The sequence below is a fragment of the Lynx canadensis genome, chromosome C2 (genome assembly GCF_007474595.2).
Source record: "Lynx canadensis isolate LIC74 chromosome C2, mLynCan4.pri.v2, whole genome shotgun sequence".
NCBI classification, from domain to species: Eukaryota; Metazoa; Chordata; class Mammalia; order Carnivora; family Felidae; genus Lynx; species Lynx canadensis.
Window position 1 is genome coordinate 9170370 of NC_044311.2, and position 26882 is coordinate 9197251.

Genomic DNA, 26882 nt, shown 5'->3' on the forward strand with positions numbered 1-26882 from the left:
CCAGTCTCCTGCTCATGGATATTTACATTGTTTAGTCTTTTTGCCATAACAAACAATGCCTAGTAAATGTGTCATTTCTCCTCTTTGCTAATAAAGGATCTTTGGACCCTCTGCCCTAGAAGTGAGATGGCTGGGCCAAAGGGTGAAATATGTAATTTTTCTAGATATTGTCAAATTCCTCTTCCTAGTAGCTTCCACATTTTACATTCCCACAGGCAATGTAGGAGAGGCCCGGTTTCTCGACAGCCTCATCAAGAGAATACATTTGCAGACCCTGCTAGTGCACTGTGAAATCCTATCTCTGCTGGTTTCTCTTAGAATGAGGAATAACGATGTGCATTCCTCTTACAACGGGGAAACTTGTGCATATATTGGTAGGTTTAAGGGTCCCTCATTCGTTTCTCCACGAACTGTCTCTTCACAACTCTAATCTCTGCTTCTGCCACATCACTCTACCTGTTGACGAGTTTTGGCTTCTGCACCCCATGTGAGAGGCTTCTCTTAAATATCTAGTGATTCTTTTTTATATACATTTTGTGTATTTATTTTGAGAGACAGAGAGAGAAAGGGCGCGTGTGCAAGCAGGGGAGGGGAAGAGAGAGACAGAGAGGGAGAAACCCAAGCAGGCTTCCCACTGTCTGCACCGAGTCTGACGCAGGGCTCAGTCCCACGAACTGTGAGATCATGACCTAAGCTGAAATCAAGAGTTGAACACTTAACCACCCATGCGCCCCAAATACCTGGTGATTCTTGATTGTCCATTTATGTTTTTTTTTTTAATTTTTTTAACGTTTATTTATTTTTGAGACAGAGAGAGACAGAGCATGAACGGGGGAGGGGCAGAGAGAGAGGGAGACACAGAATCGGAAACAGGCTCCAGGCTCTGAGCCATCAGCCCAGAGCCTGACGCGGGGCTCGAACTCACGGACCGCGAGATCATGACCTGAGCCGAAGTCGGCCGCTTAACCGACTGAGCCACCCAGGCGCCCCCATTTATGTTTTTAAATGATGCACTGAAGTGTTGTTGGGAGGTGTACGTGCAGGAGCAGGACTTAACATGGATGGGCTCCATTCCAAGAACAAGGGGGAAGGTTTCACTGGATGCAGAAGGGGCCAAGCAAACGGCAGCCCCTGTGGGGGCTCTTGCTGGGATTTGGCCACCTTCCCAGAGATGAATCTCCAAATTCTGGCCAATAGTGCATAAGCCAGGCTGCCAACAGTCTGCAACTACAGTAAAATAGGGGGTGGAAGGCCTCACCCTTCCGAGTAATCAGACGTTCATACAACCCTCAGACTTCTCACAAGGCACCTCATCTCCCTCTTACCTATATGTGAAAATTCCAGATTGGCACTATCCAGAATGTAGTTCAAGTCTCCTGCTGTGGCAGAAGAGGCAGAGTCTCCTGGACGTTTGGGGTGGGGGGGTGTGGGGTGGGGGGGCGCTGGGAATCAACCCTCCAAGCAGATCCCCACCATTCCTGTCTTGAGTCTCCCCCACCCCTCACCACGGCCAAAGGTAGCAGCACCTCTCATTTCCAACCTTTCCAGAGTTCTGACACAGTCATCAGTGTCCTCACGGCTTTCGTCTTGCAGACCAAAAAAGGATGTCAGCAATCTCCATTCTGCTAAATTAGCAAGCATCCATCTGTCAGCTTTCCAGCTTCCAAACTACAAAGGTGAGGTGACGACGCTCATCGGCTTTAGCCATCTTTCCCTCTGCCCTTATGGTTCTGTGACTTCCTCCTTCCTCCACCTGCAGAAGAGAGCACGTTCCAGCAGAAGACGGCTGCTAACACCTCTCCAGTTAGAAATCCGCCGTCGGGTCCCTCCTGCCCCTGGCAATGCGGGCACGTGAGGTCTCCCGGAACTCTGCTCGGTCTCTCCTACCGTCTTCACAGACCCGTCCGGGTCTCTGCCATCGGCTCTGTGTGCTCCGGCCTGTTCTTTCACACTGCCTTTCAAAGCACGAAAAGCATCCCCAGCAGAGGCCACGCTCTTTCAGCTCCTCCGCCGCACTTGCACAAACTGCCTCTCCACAGAGCTTCCATTACTCGTTTGCTGACATTCCGTCTGTCCCGTTCGTTCTGCCCCAGTAAGAGCTGCCTGTTCTTGCTCTGTCTCCTCCAAGTACAGTGTCTCTCTCAACGGACTCTGACAGATCTGCTTACTCGAGACTTCTTCACCTACTCGGCACCTGAGCAGGACAGCTCGTGGCCAGGAAGCAGGTGGTGAGAGGGAGCTGTTCTCTTTAGGAGCGAGGAAATGACGTCACCGGCCTGCAGCCTCACCGACGGGGGCAGATTGGCCCCCATTCAGTCCTGCTCCAGATCTCCTGGGAACAGGCACGCCTGGCCCCCACAACCGCGCACAGAAGGCGTCTGTGTTTTGCACCTGCCGAAGCCGAAGCCCCAAGGTCTCCTGTTCACCAAGGTTTGGAGGATACCGAGCCATCTCTGCCACACAGCACAGGAAGAACGGAGCCCGTCCTCACCTCTCCAGCAAAGCTAAGCCTCATCTTCCAGGCTCCTTCTCTACACGCATCCTGCTCACCGTTGCTCCAGAGAGAGCAGACACACAGAAATCACAGCGATTTTCTGAGAGGACCAAATGGTTCCGCCCTGGCTATGACGGTCTGAATGGTCTAGTCGCTTCCAGTTAGAGTTTCTGCGGTTGGGGTTAAGAGTATTTGAGACAGAGCGATCAGAGTTGCTGTCAGAAGAGATTCTTAAAGTGACCAGAAGGCTGAATGATCAGAGGAAGCCAGCCATGAAAACATCTGGGGGAAGAGCATTATGGGCACAAGGAACAGCACCAGGGAAAGGCCCTGCAGTGAGTACAGTAGGCTTACTGTGTTCAAAAAGCAACAAGAGGGGCGCCTGGGTGGCGCAGTCGGTTAAGCGTCCGACTTCAGCCAGGTCACGATCTCGCGGTCCGTGATTTCGAGCCCCGCGTCGGGCTCTGGGCTGATGGCTCAGAGCCTGGAGCCTGTTTCCGATTCTGTGTCTCCCTCTCTCTCTGCCCCTCCCCCGTTCATGCTCTGTCTCTCTCTGTCCCAAAAATAAAATAAACGTTGAAAAAAAAATTTAAAAAAAAAAAAAAAAGCAACAAGAAACACCACGTAACTGGAATGGAGTGAGAGCCAAGGAAAGTCAAAGACGACACAGGCTAAGAGGTGGGAGAGATCAGAGGAAGGAGGGCAGAGTAGGCCACGGTAAAGAGCAGGGCTATCATCTCAGGATGACAGGATACTATCAGAAGAGTCTGAGCAGGGAAGAAACAAAAGCTGATTCACACTGTCTACAAGATTCTCTAGTCACTCTATGGAGATGAGACTGTGAATCCGAGAAACGATGTAAGAACATCTGTTGAGAATCTATGTTGTTATTTATCCTGGGGAAGATGATGGCAGACACACAGAGTAGAGGAAGTGAAGCCAGCGGAAAGAGACCCTTACAAGTAGACGAGAACAACTACTACTTTCGGCTCTAGTGGACTAAGGATGCATGCTCCCATTTAAAACAACTACAAGGGGCGCCTGGGTGGCTCGGTCGTTTGAGCGTCCGACTTCGGCTCAGGTCACGATCTCACGGTCCGTGAGTTCGAGCCCCGGGTCGGGCTCTGTGCTGACAGCTCAGAGCCTGGAGCCTGTTTCCGATTCTGTGTCTCCCTCTCTCTCTGCCCCTCCCCTGTTCATGCTCTGTCTCAAAAATAAATAAATGTAAATAAATAAATAAATAAATAAATAAACCAACTACAAAATAGGCACAATACACGGAACATCGGTTTTCAAGACGTTGGACGTGAAACAAAGCTGGACAGTGATCTCTGAGACACAGAAAGAAAGAAGCCTCTGTAGGAGCCTCTATATCCCCTCCACTTAGACCTGATTAACCTGCAACCTAAGGACATGCTAAACGGCAAATACCAAGGAAGAATCTTGCCTTCCAAGTGATGGATGCTCAATTAAAATTACATGCTCATAAACTAGCATTGGTATGTGACTACAAGTATCTATCTACAGGAAAAGGAATTTTCAAAGATCAGGTACACAAAATTGCACTAGCAATCAGCACTCACGTACACATTTTGCAATCACCGCAAACGTTGACATTTACAACTGATTTGACGAGGAGGATGCTAACTTTGACCCCTAATTAAGCAAAATGTTATCTATCCCTCAGAAAAAGAATTGTGTTCTTCTCATTTGTAGACCTGTATTACAAAAAAAAAAAAAAAAAAAAAAAAGCTATATTCCTTTGTTAGTATATTCTTTACTATGTCAATTTAAAAATCTGTGGATATTTGTTTTCTCTCGTTATAGAAGTATATTCATCAATAAAAAAAATTGTGGATATTTGTTTTCTCTTGTTACATAAATACAACTATAATAGCCACAATTTTGGATCTTACCCCATAAATCCTAACATAGTTAATCTCTATAGGAAAAAATTTTCTAATCTCTAATCTAGATCAATCTCAGCAATGCTAGGGTCTCCTGAGTATTCTACAATAAGGAGAAAGCTAGATCCAGAAACAGACATTCCATATGGTATTCTTCAAAAATCCATATGTATTCAAGGTTCCTCTGAGGTGTAATGGAGCATGAACTAGTCCAGAAGATGTTAATCAGGAAGCATCAGAGCATGAAGGGAATCCCAGGAGCATCAGGACAACTTCTCCTTTTAGAGGAAGGAAGTGGAACACCGGGAGACTGAGGATCTGCCCAGCAAAGGACCACTCCAGAAATCCTCCTGACTCTACCTCCTGCTCCACTTCTGTAGACTGTCTGGGCTTCAGTGGCTCATTCCTGAATCTTACAAAAATGAAAAATGACCAAACCACCAGTCAAGAATGCCTCTCAAAGATGCAAACAAGAACCAACTTCAACACCCTGCCTTGGATTATCCTCACATCTAGGAAACTCCAGGTATTTCCCACCAACCAGCTTCAGTTCCACAGGTCTTCTCTGCATCGTTGGTGTTTCCCAGATGATGGTGTTAAGTGAAAAATTAAACCCTTAGAAAAGTCTAGGGGAAAAAAAATTCAATATCAAGTATATAGAGGCCAAGAAATACTACGACTAAAACTAATAAATCCCACCTGATCGTGGTAAATAATTCTTCTAATATATTGTTGGATCTGGTTGGCTAGTATCTTTTTGAGGATTTCTGCGTCCCTGTTCATCAGGGAAACTGGTCTCTAGTTCTCCTTTTTAGTGGGGTCTTTGTCTGGTCTTGGAATCAAGGTAATGCTGGCCTCAAAGAATGAGTTTGGAAGTATTCCTTCCACTTCTATTTTTTGGAACAATTCAAGAGAATAGGTGTTAACTCTTCTTTAAATGTTTGGTAGAATTCCCCTGGAAAGCCATCTGGCCTTGGACTCTAGCTTTTTGGGAGATTTTTGATTACTAATTCAATTTATTTACTGGTTATGGGTCTGTTCCAATTTTCTATTTCTTCCTGTTTCCGTTTTGGTAGTTTATATGTTTCCAGGAATTTATCTATTTCTTCCAGATTGCCCAATTTATTGGCATATAATTGCTCATAATATTCTCTTATTATTATTTGTATTTCTGCAGTGTTGGTTGTGATTCTCTTCTTTCATTCTTGATTTTACTTATTTGGGTCCTTTCCTTTTTTCTTTTTGATCAAACTGGCTAGGGATTTATCAATTTTGTTAATTCTTTCAAAGAACCAGCTCGTGGTTTCATTGATCTGTTCTACTATTGTTTTTTTATTTCAACAGCATTGATGATTTCTGCTCTAATCTTTATTATTTCCTGTCTTCTGCTGGTTTGGGGTTTTATTTGCTATTATTTTTCCAGCTGCTTAAGGTGTAAGGTTAGGTTGTGTATCTGAGACCTTTCTTCCTTCTTTACCAAGGCCTGGATTGCTATATACTTCCCTCTTATGACTGCTTATGCTGCATCCCAGAGATTTAGGACTATCATGTTATCATTTTCATTGGCTTCCATGAACTTTTTATTTCCTCTTTAACTTCATGGTTACCTGTTCATTCTGTAGTAGATGCTCTGCAGAAATACAGTAGATTTCAAAGCTTGGGTGAAGTCGGACGCTTAACCGACTGCGCCACCCAGGCGCCCCTCCTTTGGATATTCTTTCCTGCTTTGTCAAAGATTAGTTGGCCATCTGTTTGTGGGTCTCTGTGCCAGTACCATACTGTCTTGATTACAGCTTTGTAAGCATCAAGTAGACGCTCTCTCTAAAATTAAAAAATTAGGGGCGCCTGGGTGGCGCAGTCGGTTAAGCGTCCGACTTCAGCCAGGTCACGATCTCGCGGTCCGTGAGTTCGAGCCCCGCGTCGGGCTCTGGGCTGATGGCTCGGAGCCTGGAGCCTGTTTCCGATTCTGTGTCTCCCTCTCTCTCTGCCCCTCCCCCGTTCATGCTCTGTCTCTCTCTGTCCCAAAAATAAATAAACGTTGAAAACAAAAATTTTTTAAAAAAAGAAGTTTTATGTATAAATATACATATACATACACACACACACACACACTCATAATGGAGTATTACTTGGCAATCACTATATATACATATACACCACACACACACATGCACACACACACAAAATGGACTATTACTTGGCAACCAAAAGAATGAAGTCTTGCCATTTGCAACAACATGGATGGAACTAGAGTGTATTCTGCTAAGCGAAATTAGAGAAAGACAAATACCATATGACTTCACTCATATGTGGAATTTAAGATACAAAACAGATGAACAGAAGGGAAGGGGAGCAAAAATAATATAAAAACAGGGAGCGGGACAAAACACAAGAGACTCGTGAATATAGAGAACATACTGAGGGTTACTGGAGGGGTCATGGGTGTGAGGATGGGCTAAAGGGGCAAGCGGCATTAAGGAAGACACTCACTGGGATGAGCACTGGGAATTATGTGTAGAGGATGAATCACTGGATTCTATTCCTGAAATTATTGCACTACGTGCTACCTTGGATATAAATGAAAAAGTAAATAAAAATAAATAAGTAAAACAAGCTCCAAATTGAAACCATCAGAGAAAATCATACCTTGCTTGGCAGCCGAGCAGCAGCATCTCATGGTTATGAATCAAAACATATAAAAGAACGAGGAAGGCTTTTGCTCTAATCGAAGTTGATGGGCTGTCAAGTAAACGGATAACTGTAGAAACAAAATCCTGTGGAAGATATTAAAATCTTTTGTGAGAAAATATGAAATACATAGAGCAGTCAACTATCAGGGTCAAGAGTTTACAATAAATAAACAGATGGCAGAAAATAAAATAATTTCAACTATTGTTATTGCATTCTTAATTTGGGCGGGGGTCTAACCAAAATTTTAATATGTATTATCTCATTTAAACCTGAAAAGTAGCCATAACAAGGTGACAGTATTACTCCTAAAGAGAAAAATGAACCTTGAAAAGTTAACCAATTCACAAAGTTGGATTGAATTCAAGGCCAATAGGACAACAAAGCCCATCCATCTCTTTATCAACCAACCACCCAACAGTAAGGGTGGCAATAAGTAATGAGAACTGGAAGTCACAACTGCATGTACCCATGAACCTCTGCACAAACCTGCGTGTACAGAAAGCACATCTCTAGTCTACACATTTAGTCTACATACCTGAAGTCCTACAGACATAAAATACCCAATACAGGACACAAAAGAAAAACCTGTACTCCTATAACATTCTTTAACAAAAGGCATAAGACAACACAGAGGGATAAATACTAACATTAGCATTATTTTCACTTTGTTTCAGGTGCCTAATGACAGGCAAAAAGGAAATGCAGGCACACACACAGAGTTAATGAATATAAGCAGGCAGGAACACAGAATTATTAGCAAGATGGCCACACAGAGCAAGAGTGAAAGTTCCCAACAGTCTTTAGGAGAAGTAAGCACCTAGCAGTAACACCATTACGTCCAAGGTAAATGTAAGCAGCTCTTTTGCTATGCCACTGTCCTTTTACATTGGGTGCTGCATTGCCAAACAAGAAGAATTTACAGCCAGGCATATGCTTTTATTTAAGGATGGAGATATACCTACGTATCTATATCTATGCATGAATCTCACCTAATTCCTGAACCAAATAATCAAGCTAAGTCATCACCTGGGTTAAATAAAACCATAAACACCAAGGAATCTTTGAGTCATCTGTTTCCACCCCCCACACAAACACGTAATTCCAAAACCACTCAAAGATCCACTAGTCTTAGACTGAAAAACTGTCCCAATTACAGAAGACTTCAAAGACATGATAACTGACTGCAATTCAAGATCTGGCAATTTTGTTTCACATCAAAGAACACAACTGGGATGATTGTGACATCTGAAAAAGTCATGTAGATGAGTTAATGTTAAATAAATGTTAACTTTTTAAATTCATTGCCTGATTTTAGGGAATATTCAGTAAACTGATTACAAGTAAAGGAGCATCAGGTCTGCAACCTCGTCTCAAACTGGTCACACATGTACTTGCACGCACAAGGTGAAAGACAAAAAGAGGAACTATAAAGCAAACATGGTAAAATGCTAACATTTTCTGAATGTGATGAAGGGTATATTGCAATCCTTTGAACTCCACATCCAAAACTAAGCTCAGAACCTACCCTAAACATGATTCTCCCCCTCTGAGGATCATCAGCTCAAGACCATGCTTGAAAAACCTGAGCATCTTCCTTGACTCCTCATTCCTCCCATGTACAATTGATCCCCTGTTACTATGAGAATGATACCCCCATTGATGTTGCCTTATATTGCAATACACCATATTTTTCGATTACTAGAACATGTTTTATCTCACTTTGCTTTCTTCCATCTATCCTGGAAATCTTAGCCACAGTGATCTTCTCCCACAGCAAATATGAGTACATTATTCACCTATAAAATATTCTCCATAGTTCCTGCAACTCCTAAGATGAAGCCAAAATTCCTTATCATGGCATACAAGGCTCTTCATGATCTGGTTTTTTATTACCTTCCCCAAATCACTTAATATACCACCATCCCTCTATATAACCCCCAACACTCACCCTAGGGAAATAAACCAAGAAAAGAGTATATTGAACATAGGGAAGAGGCAAAGGGAATCTCCAGATGATTTCCAGGGTGATAGCTATAAATGGGCACAGAGAGCACCCTACCCATATTGGAGTTGGTCAGAAGACTCCAGGAGAGATCTCCTTAAGGAGAAAAAAATGGACAGAATACCCAATGTATGGGAATGCAATCTGAAATTTAAAAGTGATATAATAACATTCTGCTGAATGTTGAGCTAACCAAAATTAACAGAATGAGTGCATGTATGTGTCAGGCAGGGCCGAATGTCAGACTTGAAAACAAACTCCAAATGAATATAATATTTAAAAAATAGCAAAAAAGGATGAAAAGATCTAGAAGAGGCTACAGGAGATAAATACATTAGATGCGTGTATCTAACTACTTACACACATACACACTTACATACTTATACAAGCATTTATAGACATGAAAAAGTTCCAAACAGTTAATTATACAAGAAAACAAGTACAGACAATATACCTCAGGAATAGAGGCAAAAATCCTCTACAAATATCAACAAGTTGAGTCCAACAATACATCAAAAGTATAAATTAAAAAATCACTGGGACGCCTGGGTGGCGCAGTCGGTTAAGCGTCCAACTTCAGCCAGGTCACGATCTCGCGATCCGTGAGTTCGAGCCCCGCGTCAGGCTCTGGGCTGATGGCTCAGAGCCTGGAGCCTGGTTCCGATTCTGTATCTCCCTCTCTCTCTGCCCCTCCCCCGTTCATGCTCTGTCTCTCTCTGTCCCAAAAATAAATAAACGTTGAAAAAAAAAATTAGAAGCCTTTATCATTGAAAATATTTGTTATTACAGTTTTATACTCTATGGGGTGCCTGGGTGGCTCAGTCAGTTGGGCATCTGACTTCGGCTCAGGTCATGATCTCACGGCCCGTGAATTCGAGCCCCACATCAGACTCTGTGCTGACAGCTTGGAGCCTGGAGCCTGCTTCGGATTCTGGGTCTCCCTCTCTCTCTGTCCCTCCCCTGCTCAAGCTCTGTCTCTCTCAAATATAAACATTAATAAGTTTTTTTTTTTTTTTAAATAAGTAAGGCACTTCATATTGGCTTCTGAATTTGCTGTGTCTTGCTTACAACAAAATGAATCAGTCTGAGTTTATCCTGGATGAGTCTCAAAGCAAGAGATTGGACTTTATTATTGGTTTCAGTCCTAATTTTAGAGATCTGGAGATAGAAAAGTTCTTAATCTAGAAACATTTAAAATGACTTTGTGGTTTTCTTCAGAAAGGAAATAGGCTGGCCAACTGTAGGACTATCACAGCACCCTTTAAAAATATCCTATTTTGTACAAAATGTTTACATTCTGTATCTTATCATGTACAAAATAACAGTGCCACTGACATCAATGGAACTTCAATGGAATGAATTACTAAGCCTTGTCAAAATAGGCATTTTCCATCTCCTTTAAAATGTTGCAAATTGTCCAACTGTAACTAAAAGAATGCAGTTTTTTGCCTTGTGTTACTTTCAGACTCACTACTGTCTAATAAAGCACAAATTTCATGGACTAAAAAAAAAAAAAGGTGAAAAGGGAATTTTGGGTAAAGGACAGTCTTTTCAGGGGCACTTGGGTGGCTCAGTTGGTTAAGCCTCTGACTTCAGCTCAGGTCATGATCTCAGTTCGTGCGTTCAAGCCCCGCGTCGGGCTCTGAGCTGACAGCTTGGAGACTGGAGCCTGCTTCGGATTCTGTGTCTCCCTCTCTCTCTGCCCCTCCCCCCCCACCTCCCGCTCTGTCTCAAAAATAAATATGCATTTTAAAAAATATATTTTTTAAAAGGACAGTTCTTTCAATAAATAGTACTGGAATAACTGGATAGCTACATGCAAAAAAAAAAAAAAATACTGCAATCCATTCCGTGCACCATATATACAAAAATGACGATCATACAAAATAAGTCATACGCTGCATAAAAAGTGTAAAACTATAAAATTCTTAAAAGAAAACAAACCAGAAAATCTCCATGACCTTAGGCTAGGAAGAGTTTTCAGATATGACACCAAAAGCACAAACCATAAAAGAACTAACTGATAAACTGAACTTCATGAATATTAAAACCTCTCCTCTGTGGAAGACCCTGTAAGAAAAGACAAGCCAGATACTGGCATAAAATATTTGTAACCAGAATATACGAAGAACTCTCAAAACTCAATATTAAGCAAAAACATTTTTAATGGGCAAAATATTTAAACAGACATTTCACCAAAGAACCTATGCAGATATTCAAATAAATACAAGAGGATGCTTAATGTCCGTTACAATAATGCAAATTAAGATCACAATGAGACACTCGGCAATTATTAGAATGACCAAATGAAAAATGACTAGGTTGTTGGGCAACTAGAATTCTATATACATTGCTGATAGGACTGCAAAATGGTACAGTCACCCTAGAAAATAGCTTGGCACTCGGGGCGCCTGGGTGGCTCAGTCGGTTGAGCGTCCGACTTTGGCTCAGGTCACGATCTCACAGCTCGTGAATTCGAGCCCCGCATCACGCTCTGTGCTGACAGCTCAGAGCCTGGAGCCTGCTTCAGATTCTGTGTCTCCCTCTCTCTCTGCCCCTAACCCACTCGCATTCTGTCTCTGTCTCTCTCAAAAATAAACAAACATTAAAAAAAAAAATTTTTTTTAATAAAAAAGAAAATAGCTTGGCACTTTGATAAAAAACTGTTAAACGCCCACCTACCATATATAATATAGCATTCCACTTCTAAGTATTACTCTAGTTGAATAAAAATATATGTTCACAGAAAAACCTACACACAAAGTTGACAACAAGAGTTTTCTTAATAGTCAAAAAATGGAAACAAGCCATCTGTCCTTGAATGGGTATGTGGATAAACTGTGGTATATCTAGATAATGGAATATTACCCAGCAATAAAAAAAAAAATAAACTATTGATATGCACAACATGGATGAATCTCAACTACATTTAAAAAACCAAGTCTCAGGGGCGCCTGGGTGGCGCAGTCGGTTAAGCGTCCGACTTCAGCCAGGTCACGATCTCACGGTGCGCGAGTTCGAGCCCCGCGTCGGGCTCTGGGCTGATGGCTCAGAGCCTGGAGCCTGTTTCCGATTCTGTGTCTCCCTCTCTCTCTGCCCCTCCCCCGTTCATGCTCTGTCTCTCTCTGTCCCAAAAAAAAAAAAACGTTGAAAAAAAATTTAAAAAAAAAAAAAAAAAAAAAAAAAAAAAACCAAGTCTCAAAGATTACATACAGTATAGTTCCATTTACATAACACTTTAGGACAAGTAAACCTCTGGAGCAGAGAAGACATCAGTAATTGCCAGGGATTGGGATGGGAAGTGGTCTTCCTAAAAAGCGAGCAGCAAAGTGTCATCCTTTGGGATGCTGTAATCGTTCTGTGTCCTTCTTGTGGTAGTAACAACAGGGTCTAAGCATATATTAATTCTCACAGAATTGTATTCCAAAAGGTGATTGACACTGTACATAAATGTTAGAAGTGATAAAAGTGATAAATATAACACAGAGAGAATATAATACAGATGTAGATACCTCGTGATATATATATATACATACATATATACACACACACACACACATACATACACTAGGCAAACTCAACAAGAATACAAAGCAGGAATGGTGTTTGTGTACCTAATATACAAAGAGTTACATAATGATTCTTCCTCCTATACAAGGCAGAATTTAGGCCAAAAAGAAGTAAACAAGACAAGGAACATCTTTAATGCTAAAGGCCACCATTCAAAACAAACACTTAACAGTAATGAATACAGCAATGAATGCTATGCCTTAAATAAATAGCACTGGGGCACCTGGGTGGCTCAGTCAGTTAAGCGTCCAACTTCGGCTCAGGTCATGGTCTCAAGGTTGGTGGGATCTAGCCCTGTGTCGGGCTCTGTGTTGACAGCTTGGGAGCCTGGAGCTTTTTTTTTGGATTCTCTCTCTCTCTCTCTCTCTCTCTCTCTGCCCTTGCCCTGTTCACACTCTCAAAAAAATAAAGATTAAAAAAAAATAGCATAGCAACCACTTCTATACAGTGGAAACTATAGAAGATGTAAGGAGCAATAGACTATCACACCACTCTCAGTCCAAGACTGTCAAGAGAAGAAAAATAAGTAAGGATATAAAAGACTAAATAACATAAACAACAAATTAGATGTTATGGGTATATATCAAACTTTATACTTAGATAACAGAAAATGTACCTTTTCTTAAACACACACAAAATGTTCCTTTAAAATGACCATATAAAAGGTCACAAAGAAAACCTTAATATAACCCATAAAATTTAAAAAAATTTTTTTTAGATTTCACCCATCCCCCCACTCACCTCCTCTCGAGCAACCACCAATTTGTTCTCTGCATTTAAAACCATCTTTTGTTTCAGGGCACCTGGGTGGCTCAATCGGTTAAGTATTCAACTCTTCATTTTGGCTCAGGTCATGATCTCACAGTTTGTGAGTTCAAGCCACATCAGGCTCCGGTCTAACAGTGTGCAGCCTGCTTGGGATACTCTCTCCCCTTCTCTCTCTCTGCCCCTCCCCCACTCACTCTGTCCCTCTTAAAATGAATAAACTTTAAGAAAGTATCTTTTGTCTCTTGTTTCACTTGTTTTCTTAAATTCCACGTGAGTGAAATCATATAGTATTTGTCTTTCTCTGACTTATTTTGCTTAGCATTATACCTGCTAAGGCCCATCCATGTTGCTGCAAATGGCAAGATCTCATTCCTTTTAATGGCTAAGCAATCCTTGTGTGTGTGTGTGTGTGTGTGTGTGTGTGTGTGTGTGTGTGTGAGAGAGAGAGAGAGAGAGAGAGAGAGAGAGAGAGAGAGAGAGAGAGAGAGAGAGACGGACATCTTTATCCATTCATCTATCAATGGATGTTTGGGTTGCTTCCATATCTCGACTATAGTAAATAATGTGGCAATAAACAAAGATGCATTATCCTTTTGAATTATTCATATTCTTTGGGTAAATACCCAATTTTGAAATTGCTAGATCATATGGTCGTTCTATTTTTCAATTTTTTTGAGGAACCTCTAAAATGGTTTCCACAGTGGCTGCTCCAATTTTCATTCCCACCAACAGTGCACGAGGATTCCTTTTTTTGTTGTTTTTCACATCCCCACCTCTTGTCTTTTTGATTCTAGTCATTGGACAGGTGTGAGATATTTCACTGTGGTTTTCACTTCCATTTCCCTGATGTTGAGTGATGCTGCGCCATCATATCATGGGTCAGTTAGCCATCTGTAGGTCTTCTCTGGAAAAGTGTCTTCTTAGGTCCTCTGTCCATTTCTTCATTTGGGTTATTTGGGGGTTTTCTGGTGTTGAGTTGTAGAAATTCTTTATATATTTTAGCTTTTAAGCCCTTATTGAATAGGTCATTTGCAAATATCTTCTCTCATTCAGTAGGCTGCCTTTTTGTTTTGTTGATGGTGTGCTTTGCTGTGCAAAAGCTTTTGATTTTGGTGTAGTCCCAATAATTTATTTTGATTTTGCTTCCCTTGCCTGAGGAGACATATATAAAACAATGTTTCTAGGGCCAACATCATAGAAATGACTGTCTATGTTTCCTTCTAGGAATTTTATGGTTTCAGGTCTCCCAGTTAGGTCCTTAATCCATTTTGAGTTTATTTTCATGTATGGTGTAAGGAAGTGGTCCAGATTAAACTTTTAAAATGGGGGTGGGGGGTGGGGGGTGTGCCTGGGTGGCTCAGTCAGTTAAGCATTCAACTCTTCTGATTTCGGCTCAGGTCATGATCTATGGCTCACAGGTTTGAGCCCTGCACCAGGCTCTGCACCGACAGTGTGGAGGCTGGTTGGGATTCTCTTTCTGCCCTTCCCCTACTCTCTTTCAAAAAATAATAAATAAATAAACAATAAAAAGTGATCCAGTTTCCCAGCACTATTTGTTGAAGACACTGTCTTTTCCCCATTGTATGTTTTTTGCATCCTTTGTGGTAGATTAATTGACCATAAAAGCACAAGTTTATTTCTGGACCCTTCATTCTGTTCCATTGATCTGTGTGTCTATTTTCGTGCCAGTACCATACTGTTTTGATTACTACAGCTTTATAGTATATTTTGAAATCTGGGATTGTGATACCTCCAGCTTTGTTCTTCTTTTTCAAGATTGCTTTAGGCTTTTGGGGTCTTCTGTGGTTCTATATGAATTTTAGGATTGTTTGCTCTAGTTCTGTGAAAAATGTTGGTATTTTGATACATATTGCATTAAATCTGTAGATTGCTTTGGGTAGCATGGACATTTTAACAGTATTAATTCTTCTAATTCATGAGCATGAAATGTCTTTCCATTTCTTTGTGTTTTATAGTTTAGAGTATAAGTCCTTAGTTTATTCCTAGGTATTTTAATTTTGGTGCACCTGAAAATGGAATTTTCTTAATTTCTCTTTCTGGACTATGGACTATGTATTGATTTTGTATCCAATGACCTTTCTGAATTAATTTATCAGTTCCAGGAGTTGTTTAGTGGAGTCTTTAGGGTTTTCTATATATAGTATCATGTCACTGCAAATAGTGAAAGTTTTATTTCTTCCTTACTAATTTGGATGTCTTTTCTTTTACTTATCTGATTGCTGCGGCTAGGATTTCCAACTCTGTTAAATAAAAGCAGAGAGAGGAACGGCCTCTTGTTCTTAATCTTAGCGGAAAAGCTCTCACCTTTTCACCATGGAGTATGATGCTAGAAATGGGTTTTTGATATATGGCCTTTATTATGTTGAGCTATGTTCCCTCTAAACCTACTTTGTTGAGGATTTTTAATCACGAATGAATATTGTACTTTGTCTAATGTTTTTTCTGCATCTACTGAGATGATCATATGGTTTTATCCTTTCTCTTGCTGATGTGATGTATCGTGTTGATTGATTTGTGAATAATAAACCACCCTTGCGTCCCTGGAGTAAATCCCACTTGGTCGTGGTGAATAATTTTTTTAGTGTATTGTTGGATTCAGTTTGCTAACATTTTGTTGAGGATTTTTACATCTATGTTCATCAGATACATTGTCTTTATCTGGTCTGGGTATCAGGGTAATGTTGAAACTCACAGAATGAATTTGGCAGCCTTCCTTTCTCTTCTATTTTTGGGAATAGTTTGAGAAGTGAAATATTTATTAGCACAATGAAATAAAACTAAAAATTAATAAAACACCAATCCAAAAGATCCTTGTACCTGGAAATTTTTAAAACACTATTTTAAAAAGCCCTGAAGGAAACAGAAAAATATAAGCCAAAATTGAAAAACTTAAAAATACAGTAAGACCTTGGTTTGCAAGCATAATTCATTCTGGAAACATGCTTGTAATCCAAAGCAGTCGTATATCAAAGTGAATTTCAAGAACGATTGGCTCAGTTATGATCATGCGTCATTCAGCATCACGTACTACTTGTACATCACTCGTTTGTCAAGCTACAATTTGTTAGAAACATTTAGTCATTTTGTGGAACACTCACAGAACAAATTACTCACAATCCAAGGCTTTCATGTATAGTAAAAGCACTATTTATCAGAATCTATAGGATGCATTTAGAACAGTCAGAAGAAAATACAACCTGTAAAAAACACTGTAAATGAAAGTAAAAGAAGAAAAAATATATGAACTAAATTCCCAACACAAAAAGCCAAAAGTTAAAAATGAGACAAATCAAAGAAAATAAATATGTAAGCAGAAGGTAATGAAATAGAAAATACAAAAAATGGGTAAAGGATAAATAGGTCAAAATGCAGGCTTTTTGAAAAATATCAACAAAACAGATAAAGCACTAAATCAATCAAGAGAAAGGGAGGGGCGCCTGGGTGGCTCAGTTGGTTGAGCGTCCGACTTCAGCTCAGGTCATGATCTCACAGTTTGTGGGTTTGAGCCCCACATCAGGCTCTGTGCTGACAGCTCGGAGCCTGGAGCCTGCTTCGGATTCTGTGTCTCCCTCGCTCTCTACCCCTCCCCCACTCATGCTCTGTCTCTGTCTCTAAAAAACGAATAAACTTTTAAAAAAAAATTTTTAAAAAGGGGGAGACAGCAAAGATATACAAAAAACAACAACAAAAAAAAAAGGAAGTCAAAAATTCCCCTTGCCTGGCTTCAATATAAGGGCCTGAAAGTCAGCTGTGTTATGCGTAGAAGCCGTGCATATTTCACTGTTGTAAAATGTTCTAGGTGAAAACAGAAAACTCTATGAGTCCACTCGAACATTTGGGTCGCTTGGAGTTTGGGACTGTTATTAGGAAAGTTGCTATGGACATTCTCGCACATGTCTTCTTGTGAACAAATAACATATGTATCCACTTCTTTTGAGTATGTACCTGAGAGCAGAATTGCTAGGTCAAGGAGTAGTCCTCTCTTTGGCTTCAACAGAGGTTGTCAAATGATTTTCCAAAGTGGTTGTACCAATTTATTCTCTACTAATCTATGAGAGTTGCATTGGCTCCACATTCTTGCCAACACTTGTTGTTATTCATTTTCTCATTTTGTTTAAATTTCTAACTATGAGTTTCGAGCAAATAAAATGAACACAAACGACAGTCACTTTAGAAGGAGAACCTTTGTAACAAGTCTAGTATTACTTTAAAGCTATCCAAAGTTTTATAAACAAGGTAACGCATTCCTTATTCTTTTTTTTTTTTTTTTTTTTCTGAGAGAGAGAGCGCACGCGCTAGTGGGGCAGAGGGAGAGATGGGGGGGGGGAGAGAGAGAGAGAGAGAGAGAGAGAGAATATCTTTAGCAGGCTCCACACTCAGCATGGAGCCCAATGCAGGGTTCACTCCCATGACCCTGGGATCATAATCTGAGCTGAAATCAAGAGCCAGATGCTCAACCTACTTAGCCACCCAGGCACCCAACACACCCCTTATTCTAACTTACAAAGAACATAATTCATGGCAATTAACAAAGTAAATCTATATTTAAACAGATTTAACTCCCTGACAAAGAATACAACATAAGACTTTAGCATAAGAAATCAAGAAAATGAAAATGTGTATTAACTCCAAGAAAACAATCTTACAAGTGATGAATACTCTTCATAAGGGTTTATGTACATTAAAATGCATTTTATTACATTTTAAGCATTTAAATTTCTCAAATATTCACAGAGGTAGCATTTATGAACTCAACTCCAAAAGCATTATGCCAAAAACAGAATTGGTGCTCTTTCTTTTCCAAGTGCCTAGTAAAGTGGCTAGGTAAAACTAAAAACTCCACAGTTTTCACTATACAAGGTCAGGAAAAAATCAACCCCTGTAATCAAGAACAAAAACACAAACCAGTCAAGAAAAAACTCGAGAGCGGTGCAGGACTTAAAAGCACAGCTCTTGGCTGAGTGATAAGACAACCCCTGAAAACCGGAGTGGCAGCTTCAAGTGCTAGGAAAGCACCTGGGATCTGAAGCCAAGCAAACCTGACTACAAATGCCACATTCCTTGCCAAAATATCCTCACCAGGATTCCGTTTCCTCAACTTTAAAATGAAACGGAGACGATTATGCTCACCACCTTTTAATAAGCTTGATATGGTGACTGAAGGCTAAAAGATACTACAGTAACTAAAAATACTAAACACCGTATTTTACATACAATTATTAAAACATCATAAAAGTTCTGCAAGAACTAAATTTTTGAAATTTGTATGGGAAACAAACAATAGAAAGAGGAAAACAGTCAGAAGCATATTTAAGACTTCAGCAAATAAAGAACAGACTGTTCATTTACTGGGATCCTTACTTTTCTACTTACACCAGAAAGACTACAAATATGCCATTAAGAATTTAAATTTAAGTAAGGGGGAAACAGCCGTATGATACTATACATCTGCCAACATAAATACATAATCTTGGAAAAAGTATTTGAAATGTGTATAAATCACTTCTACCAATAGGAAGTTTAGGAATACTCCAGTTAAAAAACACATGACCCAGCAAACAACGGATGAAAGAATTTTAAACTGCCTAACAAGCAAATAAATCCTCTGCCCTCACTAGTAGGCAAAGAAATGCAAATTTCAGGATAAGATTTCATTTCATTGCAAAGCAGACCAGCAAAGATGAAAATGGATGACAGCCAATGTTGGCACGGTCATGGGTAAATGGATAAATCTTAAATACAGCTCATATGAAAATAAGTGTTCAACCTTTCCTCCAACTGGGAGGAAAGTGACTTATGTCTTAAAGGCCTTAAAAATGTTATTTTCTCCTGACTCAGCTGTTACAGCTCAAGGAATGTATCCTAACAAAGTGATGAACCAAAGGGACTTGAAGTACAAGAATCCTCACGGTGGTACCGTTCACGTACCAGAAACAACAACAGGCAGCCAGCCATCTTAACATCCCCAAAGAGGGGATCTGTGAAGTAAATCATAACCGTAGCACGAACTGCGTCTACCCCACATCCAGTTTCGACATGTTCTTCCATGGCAAACTCTGGGACGATGCACTCGTGGGGTGGAGGTGGTAGACATGAACTACAGGACTTGCGGAGTCAGGTCAGGAGAGGCCACGTAGTCTCTGCCCGGTTCTCTGAGGGCACTCTTGGAACCTGACCACCCTGCCGTGAGAAAGCCCAAGTAACCTTCAGAGGCCCACGTGCAAAGCAAACGAGGCTCCCAGCCCACACTCCCAGTTGGGTGCTCCACCAACCTGCCGGTCCTATGAGTGAACCATGGAGAAAATTTATGCCCCATCCCACTCCATCTTCCCAGCGAACACGGCCTTGCCCCAGTTACAGCTTGGTGAGCGAAATAAAACACTGCTCTTAAGCAAGCCACTATGTTTTGAAGGGGTCTGCTACATAGGAAAGATGAATGAAATACACAGCTTAAGTATATAATGAAAGACGAAAACTTTCCAGGCATTAAAAAAAAAAAAATTTCATACAGCAATACATGTAATTTTAAAACATAGAAATGCCCACAAATAAGTGATGAGGTCTACTGTATTTCTCCCTGATGTAGTGGACGCAGCCATTACTAACAATCTGGCAAAACTAAAATATTTTATGGTTTTGATTGGGGGAAAAAAACCTAGACAAACTATAACACACGCCAAAAATAAATTATATACTAGATTTGTAACGCAGGAACCCTGAGTCCCTTGAAAAGATGGAGTATATTACAGATTACAGTCTTGATGTAGGCTTAAATGTATCTTGTGCCCTAAATAATTTCTCATGACTAAATGAGAAGAAATGGTCTCATGACTAAATGGTCACCTCTGAAGAAATGACCAGTCTGACTGACTGACTCCCGACAACTAACTGCCCAGGAATCCATAATTAATTGTAAGCAACAGGCACCACATGTCTAGAACAGTATTAGTCTCACAACACTTAGAGAGTGAAGGCTACAGGTGCAGGCCAAGACTCAGTGCCAAGGATGAATAATCAAAACTACCTTTAGAGAACCAAAACTGACCTCGGGTCCCTTCAGTTTGCAGCCCACTATGTATTCAGCTTTGAAGGAAATTCATCTTGCCATTCAGCTCAACATACCGAAATGTTACATGTGGAGGGGGGAAATAAAAAAACAGACGCCATGTACGTCTATAACCAAACCACAGCATGATCAGTTTACATCCAACAATCCAACGGTACTCAGCAGTGATTTCGGAGAGCACAGATCTACCTAACAAAGATGGCAGGAGGAAATATTCAGGATGCTAGGAATTGGTATATGAAGCATCCATAACAAACAAAATAATACCTTCATCAAAATTAAGCAGAAGGATAAAATATCCCTCTAACACATGTCACAAAGACAAAACTATGAGATGAATAAAAATAATGATGAGGCCGAGAACTTCAACATTATCTTCTGCAAATCTCAAGAGGGAAAACTGACCTGCTTCCATCACCTGTCACAGATAAAAATCGAAGAGGACAGCCCAGCCGTCAACTGATAATAGCCTCAAGGGAAAAAATGTGGATAACTACATGGACATAATTTTTTCCTGCTTAATACTGATGGAAATAAAACAGGTACTGATTAAATCTACAATTGTTTTTGGGTTACACTTTCCTTAAAGAAGTTTAGCCAAGTATCTGACTAAAATATCTCAAAGAATACATTTATTAATGGAGATGGACTAAAAATATCACAATAGCAACTCAAGGTCTGATGAATATGCATAAATTACCACATTTTAAATGTTTAATTAGCGACCATTGAGTCAGTATGCCTAGTGACTCTGAGAAGAAAAAGAAAACCTGAGTAAACTTGGCATTCAAATGTTTCTAAATTTCACATGCACAAAATTTCTCAGCGCTCTTTCTCGGTACTTCCAAATAACAGAGGTCTACGGCTTCTGGTTCATTATTAATCGCTACTGTGCTACTTGGTCAAAACTCAAAACCTGAAGCAGCAACTTCAGTCAAACTAGACTGCTAAATAAAAATGGACAGCAGCTATTGTCAAAATTAATCAGCAAGGCCAAAAATTTCAGAAGGCAGTATTTCTAGCCAAGAACACTCGGAAGGAAGCCGTTCTTACCAGGGAGCATGAACAAACTCACCTGTGAAATATGATATGCCTTTAAAAATTCATGTTTAAATCTTTAAGCCCCAAAGCATATAAAGTCCAAAGGATGCCTTACTGATTACCCAGCTACCAAGTACGTTCGAGGTCACTTATCTTAGGAAAAACATAACCGAGGCAGATGTTGGAATCTATGTAACTTAAACAAGTTGATGTGAGTTTTCGAAGCTCAGTTAACTGAAATACAGCAGAGTGGAGTTTCAGGAGTTTTATACGCTTTCAATCTGGTAACATCAACAATCAGGCACTGAGTTTTTACTGTAAGCGCTTTGCTAAAGTCGCTCCAGTGATTAACTCACAAAGCAGTTGACGAGTGTAGCGTAACTTCCACATCCCTACCCCTTTGCCCTGTACGCATCGATATACACAAGTGTGTGTGTATACATGCATGCGTGCTCTTGGATGGATGGAGACAGTCACTGCGGGTTTAGAATGACGCACTATTCTGTCGCCCTGAACATCGTTACTTGGTCTCCTCAGCTTCTTCAAATGCTGTTTGGCTGTCTGTGGTTCATTCTCTGATGGAGGCCTCGGGAAGACCTCCTGTTCACACATCTACCTGTGGTGTTTACAACAAAGACTCAATGTGACTGAATGTAATACACTTGGTGAACGTCTTCTTTTCTTCAAGAATTTAAACACCTTACTCCATTGAGTTCGACATCAAGGATCACTGCGGCAAAATGTCCGATGCCAGCGTAACTGCTGTTCCCTCTAAGTGACTTGCTAAGATGTAAGGTCCTTTTGCTTTGATGCTCAAAGGACTTTTCTCTACAATGTCATAGTACTACTATTGTAGAATGGTTCTCCTAGATACGCCGTGTGTCCTTTTGATTTGTGCATTCAAATACTCATTTTATTCAGGAAAATATTGGATTGTCGTTTCTAGTATTTGTTCTGTTTCAATAACTTTGTTTTCTTCGTCTTCTGTAGCTAAGACTTTCACTGGGATGCTTTTCGCCTTTTCCTTAATTTCTTTTTTCATTTTTCTCCTTTCCATGATTATCCTTACAAGACGAGAGTGTCAGTGCCCACTGCCTTTTGTGTGCCTTTATAAAACTGTCTTCGCTTCTGTTTTTCCTCCTATTTTGGAATCTTTCCTGAAATAAGTTCTTGTACTTTCCTGCAGCCCGCTTCTATCTGATCCACCCTTCCATTTCTGATTTGAACAGCTCTTCCCACAGCTTCCACTCCAAATTTCCTAATTCATCTTAGTTTTTTTAAGTATTACGTTCTCATGTGCTTTGGGGCCATGTGTTTTCTTTCCACAATCCTTCATTGTCCTGTGGAATGTTATTCAGAACCACTTATTCTTACACTCTTTTATACCATCCTTTCATGGGTTTTTTGACCACACCCTTTTGCTTTGTTGGTGTCCGAATGAAATGGATTTTCTCGTACTTTTAGGAAGGAGGTTCTACTGTAGACAGGAAGGACAGGCCAGGATAACTTCTTTGTCATTTTTGTGATTTGAAGGCTCCTTCCTGTGTTGTGACTGAAATAGTCACAGATAGGGCCTCTTGGAGCCAAGTCGACAGCACATTCCCAGAGCTGCCTTACCGACGTCCTCTACACCTTTCCTCTCAGGGTTCCCACCATATTTAATGTGCACCGTATTTAATGGTTTGTCCAGCGTGGAGTGTTATCCTCCTACAAGAGAGTTTTTCCTTGACTATTTCTGAAAATCTTGAAGGGCTTCAGTTACTTTGCCCGCTCTGGTCTCCCCAGTCTTTCTGTACTCAGCCACACAACACACCTGTAAAGCCTCCCCGACATTCAATGACTCATCTAAGAACCACATGCCAGGTTTTCCACTCTGAGTGGGGAATTTTCTCATAGAGATTGAGCCCTTGCTGGAAATTCCTGGATTGCTCAGTTTCTGGGACTGTCAGAATTCACTCTCTCCTTTCCTCCACAACCTACCGAACAGCTGCAGACCCCATGCTGTCCTTCCCAAGTTCACCACACCAATTCCTATTCTGGTGTTTGAGGAATAACTTGACACCTGTATAAGGAGGTTTGAGAAATCAAAAAAATTCTATGCAAGCAACAGCATTCTTCCTCCCCACATCTACCCCAACAGGAACATACTTATTATATAATGTTTACCCTTGAGTCTTTCTCAGTTTTAACAAAATTCATAGGCAAGGGGCTATGATGTTGATGATACTGAATAATCCTGTAAGATATTATAACCTAAAATCAATTACAGAGCGGCAATCTCAAATATGGAATATGTGAACAAACCGACAACAATATAAATATTTTTAAGTTAAGTATCTTAAGCATCTATGTGTATCCTACTCAAAATCCACTCACTGCAACCAGGTTGGCACTATTCTGAACAAGGACAAAATGACTAGCAAACTCATGAACTGTTTAATACCACTAAATAAAAGCACCAAAGCCTTCCTGAACATCAATCCAAAACATGGACCACCGCCCAAAATACCAAAACAAAAAGCCAAGAAGGCATACACAGAAGCTGTGGTCAACCCCCAATCTCATGAATATACCAGGATCCAGTGTTAAGTTCCTCAAATACTCCGTGTACAAACACTATACCTCTCCCCTCAGAGCACTCTTTCCATCATAGAATAATTTTCCCAATGCTATAGACTGCAACGTTGTCACTGAAAGTCATGCAATTCATATGTGAATTTAACAGAATGACACTTTCTGAATCACAAGGCAGAGGGATATCCGGTAGGCTTTTAGATGGCAAATATTATCTTTGAAAACTAAACGTCTTTAAAGAAATGTTTTTTTTAATTAGCTTGGAATTCTCCCCTTAACTAAATAAGTATGCCTAAAGTCATCTATGAAGACCTGCAAAAATTAAAAGAAGATGACTAATCTTGTGATTTTTAGGACAGAATAAAAAGGATAAGACACTTTTTCTTATATCCAACGCAAGCAATATTCCAACTAGTAACACAGCCTGTCCCAATGAAAGACACTTCTTCCGAGCTCCCCTGAAGTCCTTCATCACATTCCATCTTTGTCTATCATAAAGTACCACATTACCAATCTGCCAGAATATTTCCCTTCGACACATGTTCAAAGGTAGTTGGTTTAAGAACTCATACTATTTTCCGTGAGGGATAGAGTTCCTAAAACCCTACATATTCTGAGACTTTCTGTAAGCTTGAAGAACAAAAAGGAAAAAGAATACATATTACAGTTCTTCAACCTTCAATACATTTTTTTTAATATTTTTAAGTTTTTATTTATTTTTGAGAGACAGAGAGAGACAGCATGAGCGGGGGAGGGGCAGAGAGAGAGGGAGACACAGAATCCGAAGCAGGCTCCAGGCTCTGAGCTGTCAGCACAGAGCCTGACGCGGGGCCCGAACTCGTCAACCACGAGATCATGACCTGCGCCAAAGTCAGACGCTCAACCGACTGAGCCACCCAGGCGCCCCCAGTACATTTCTAAACAACAAAGAGGAAAGCTTAGGATCACAAACGATACCAAAACTCAATGAACGTAAACTAAATGTATATATTTCATTAGTAGTCATATTGTGAGTAAACACCAGAATTTTTGAAGAATTCCTGCACCTCAAAAACCAAATTCATCAATAAATATCTATGAGATGTTACGATGCTCTCCTTCTAGACCACGCTGCATATGAGTAAAAACTACCCGTGTGGTGGCCACACTAGCATACCTAACACCACGGCCACGTTCACCACACACACCGTCTCAAGGAGAAAACTACTGAACGTTCCCTAGAGATCATCAGAAACTTTCCAAAAGTGAAGAAAAATGTAAATTGTAACTTAAGGGCTATAACATGAATCCTTTTATTCAAATTATGAAACATTTCAAGGACACAAAAAGGTGAAGTGATTTTAACAATCCATTCAACTTTACCAAATCTTGGCATTTAAAAAAAAAAACCCAAATTCCTTTTTTTTTTTTTTTTTTAAAGAAACAACATATTACAGAGACACAGCTGAAGCTGCTGCCCTCCCTCTATTATGAAAGGTAAAAAGCACCCTCAGACTCTGCTGGTGACGACACAATTATACACCCGTTAAAAATACAGATAATTATTTTTGCCTATTTAAAAAATATTTAAGTTTATTGATTTTTGAGAGAGACAGAGTGTGAGTGGGGGAAGGGCAAAGAGAGACGGAGACACAGAATCTGAAACAGGCTCCAGGCTCTGAGCTGTCAGCTCAGAGCCAACTGTGGGGCTCGAACTCACAAACCGTGAGATCGTGACCTAAGCCCAAGTCAGACGCTTAACGGACTGAGCCACCCAGGCGCCTCTATTTTTGCCTAGTTTAAACTTTGTGCATGTTATTGTATTGTCCATACTTTTTCAGCTTACCTTTTTCAGTTTTATTTATGAGATTTGTCCACATCTTTCTTTCATTTGTTTATTTAAATTCAAGTTAGTTAACATACAACGTAGTATTGGTCTCACGACTAGAACCCAGTGAGTGATTCATGACTTCTATATAACACCCAGCACGCGTCCCAACAAGTGCCCCCCTTAATGTCTGTCACCCATTTAACCCATCCCCCTGCAAATCTCCCCTCCAGCAACCCTCAGTTTGTTCTGTGTATTTAAGAGTATGGGACTCTTATAAGAACCAATACATTTTCAACCTAGTTCGTCGTTTTTACTTACTGTATATTGTTCCACCCTATGGACATGTTACAATTTAATTTTCCAACCTCTTGTTGACTTTTAGGTTTCTTGCCACCGTAGGACACTGGAAAAGGCTGTGAGACAAACAACCCTGTTTCTGTGTACAACCGTACAAGGATACACTCCTCATGAAAAGATTTATTGCTGTGCTATGTACATCTTCAGCTTCTCTGGACAGTACGAAACTGCACTCCCAAGTGATTACACCACTTCACCCAGGAGGATTCCTGCTGGCCTCTATCTTCACCAACAACTCTTACTGGCAGACTTACATTTTTGCCAACCTGAAGTATATGAAACTGACTCATTTTAACCTTCATTCTATTCATCAACATTCAGTGTGAGCATCTTTTCCCGAGATTACGGACCCTTCTAGTTTCTTCTTCTGTGAAGTAACTCTGCATAGACTACACCCATTTGGTCTTGTCTTTTCCTTTTTATGTGTAGTCTATTTTTCATAAGCTGGATGCTAAGCCTTAAGAAAACTTTCCCTATAGCAAGGTCGCAAAGACAGCCACTTACATTTTCTTTAAAAATTTGTTCAAGTTTCCCTTTTCGTATTTTAGTCTTATGATGTAAGAAAAGAGACCTAACATCCA

The 26882-nt window shown here is 40.4% G+C and overlaps 1 protein-coding gene across 1 annotated transcript in view; it reads right to left on the bottom strand.

Moving 5' to 3' along the window:
• ULK4 (unc-51 like kinase 4) overlaps positions 1–26882 on the bottom strand; it is a 572731-nt gene that overhangs the window by 411508 nt on the left and 134341 nt on the right. The window contains 1 exon segment of the mRNA XM_030328370.2: positions 7048–7175. Within this exon segment, the coding sequence (XP_030184230.1) occupies positions 7048–7175 (128 nt within the window).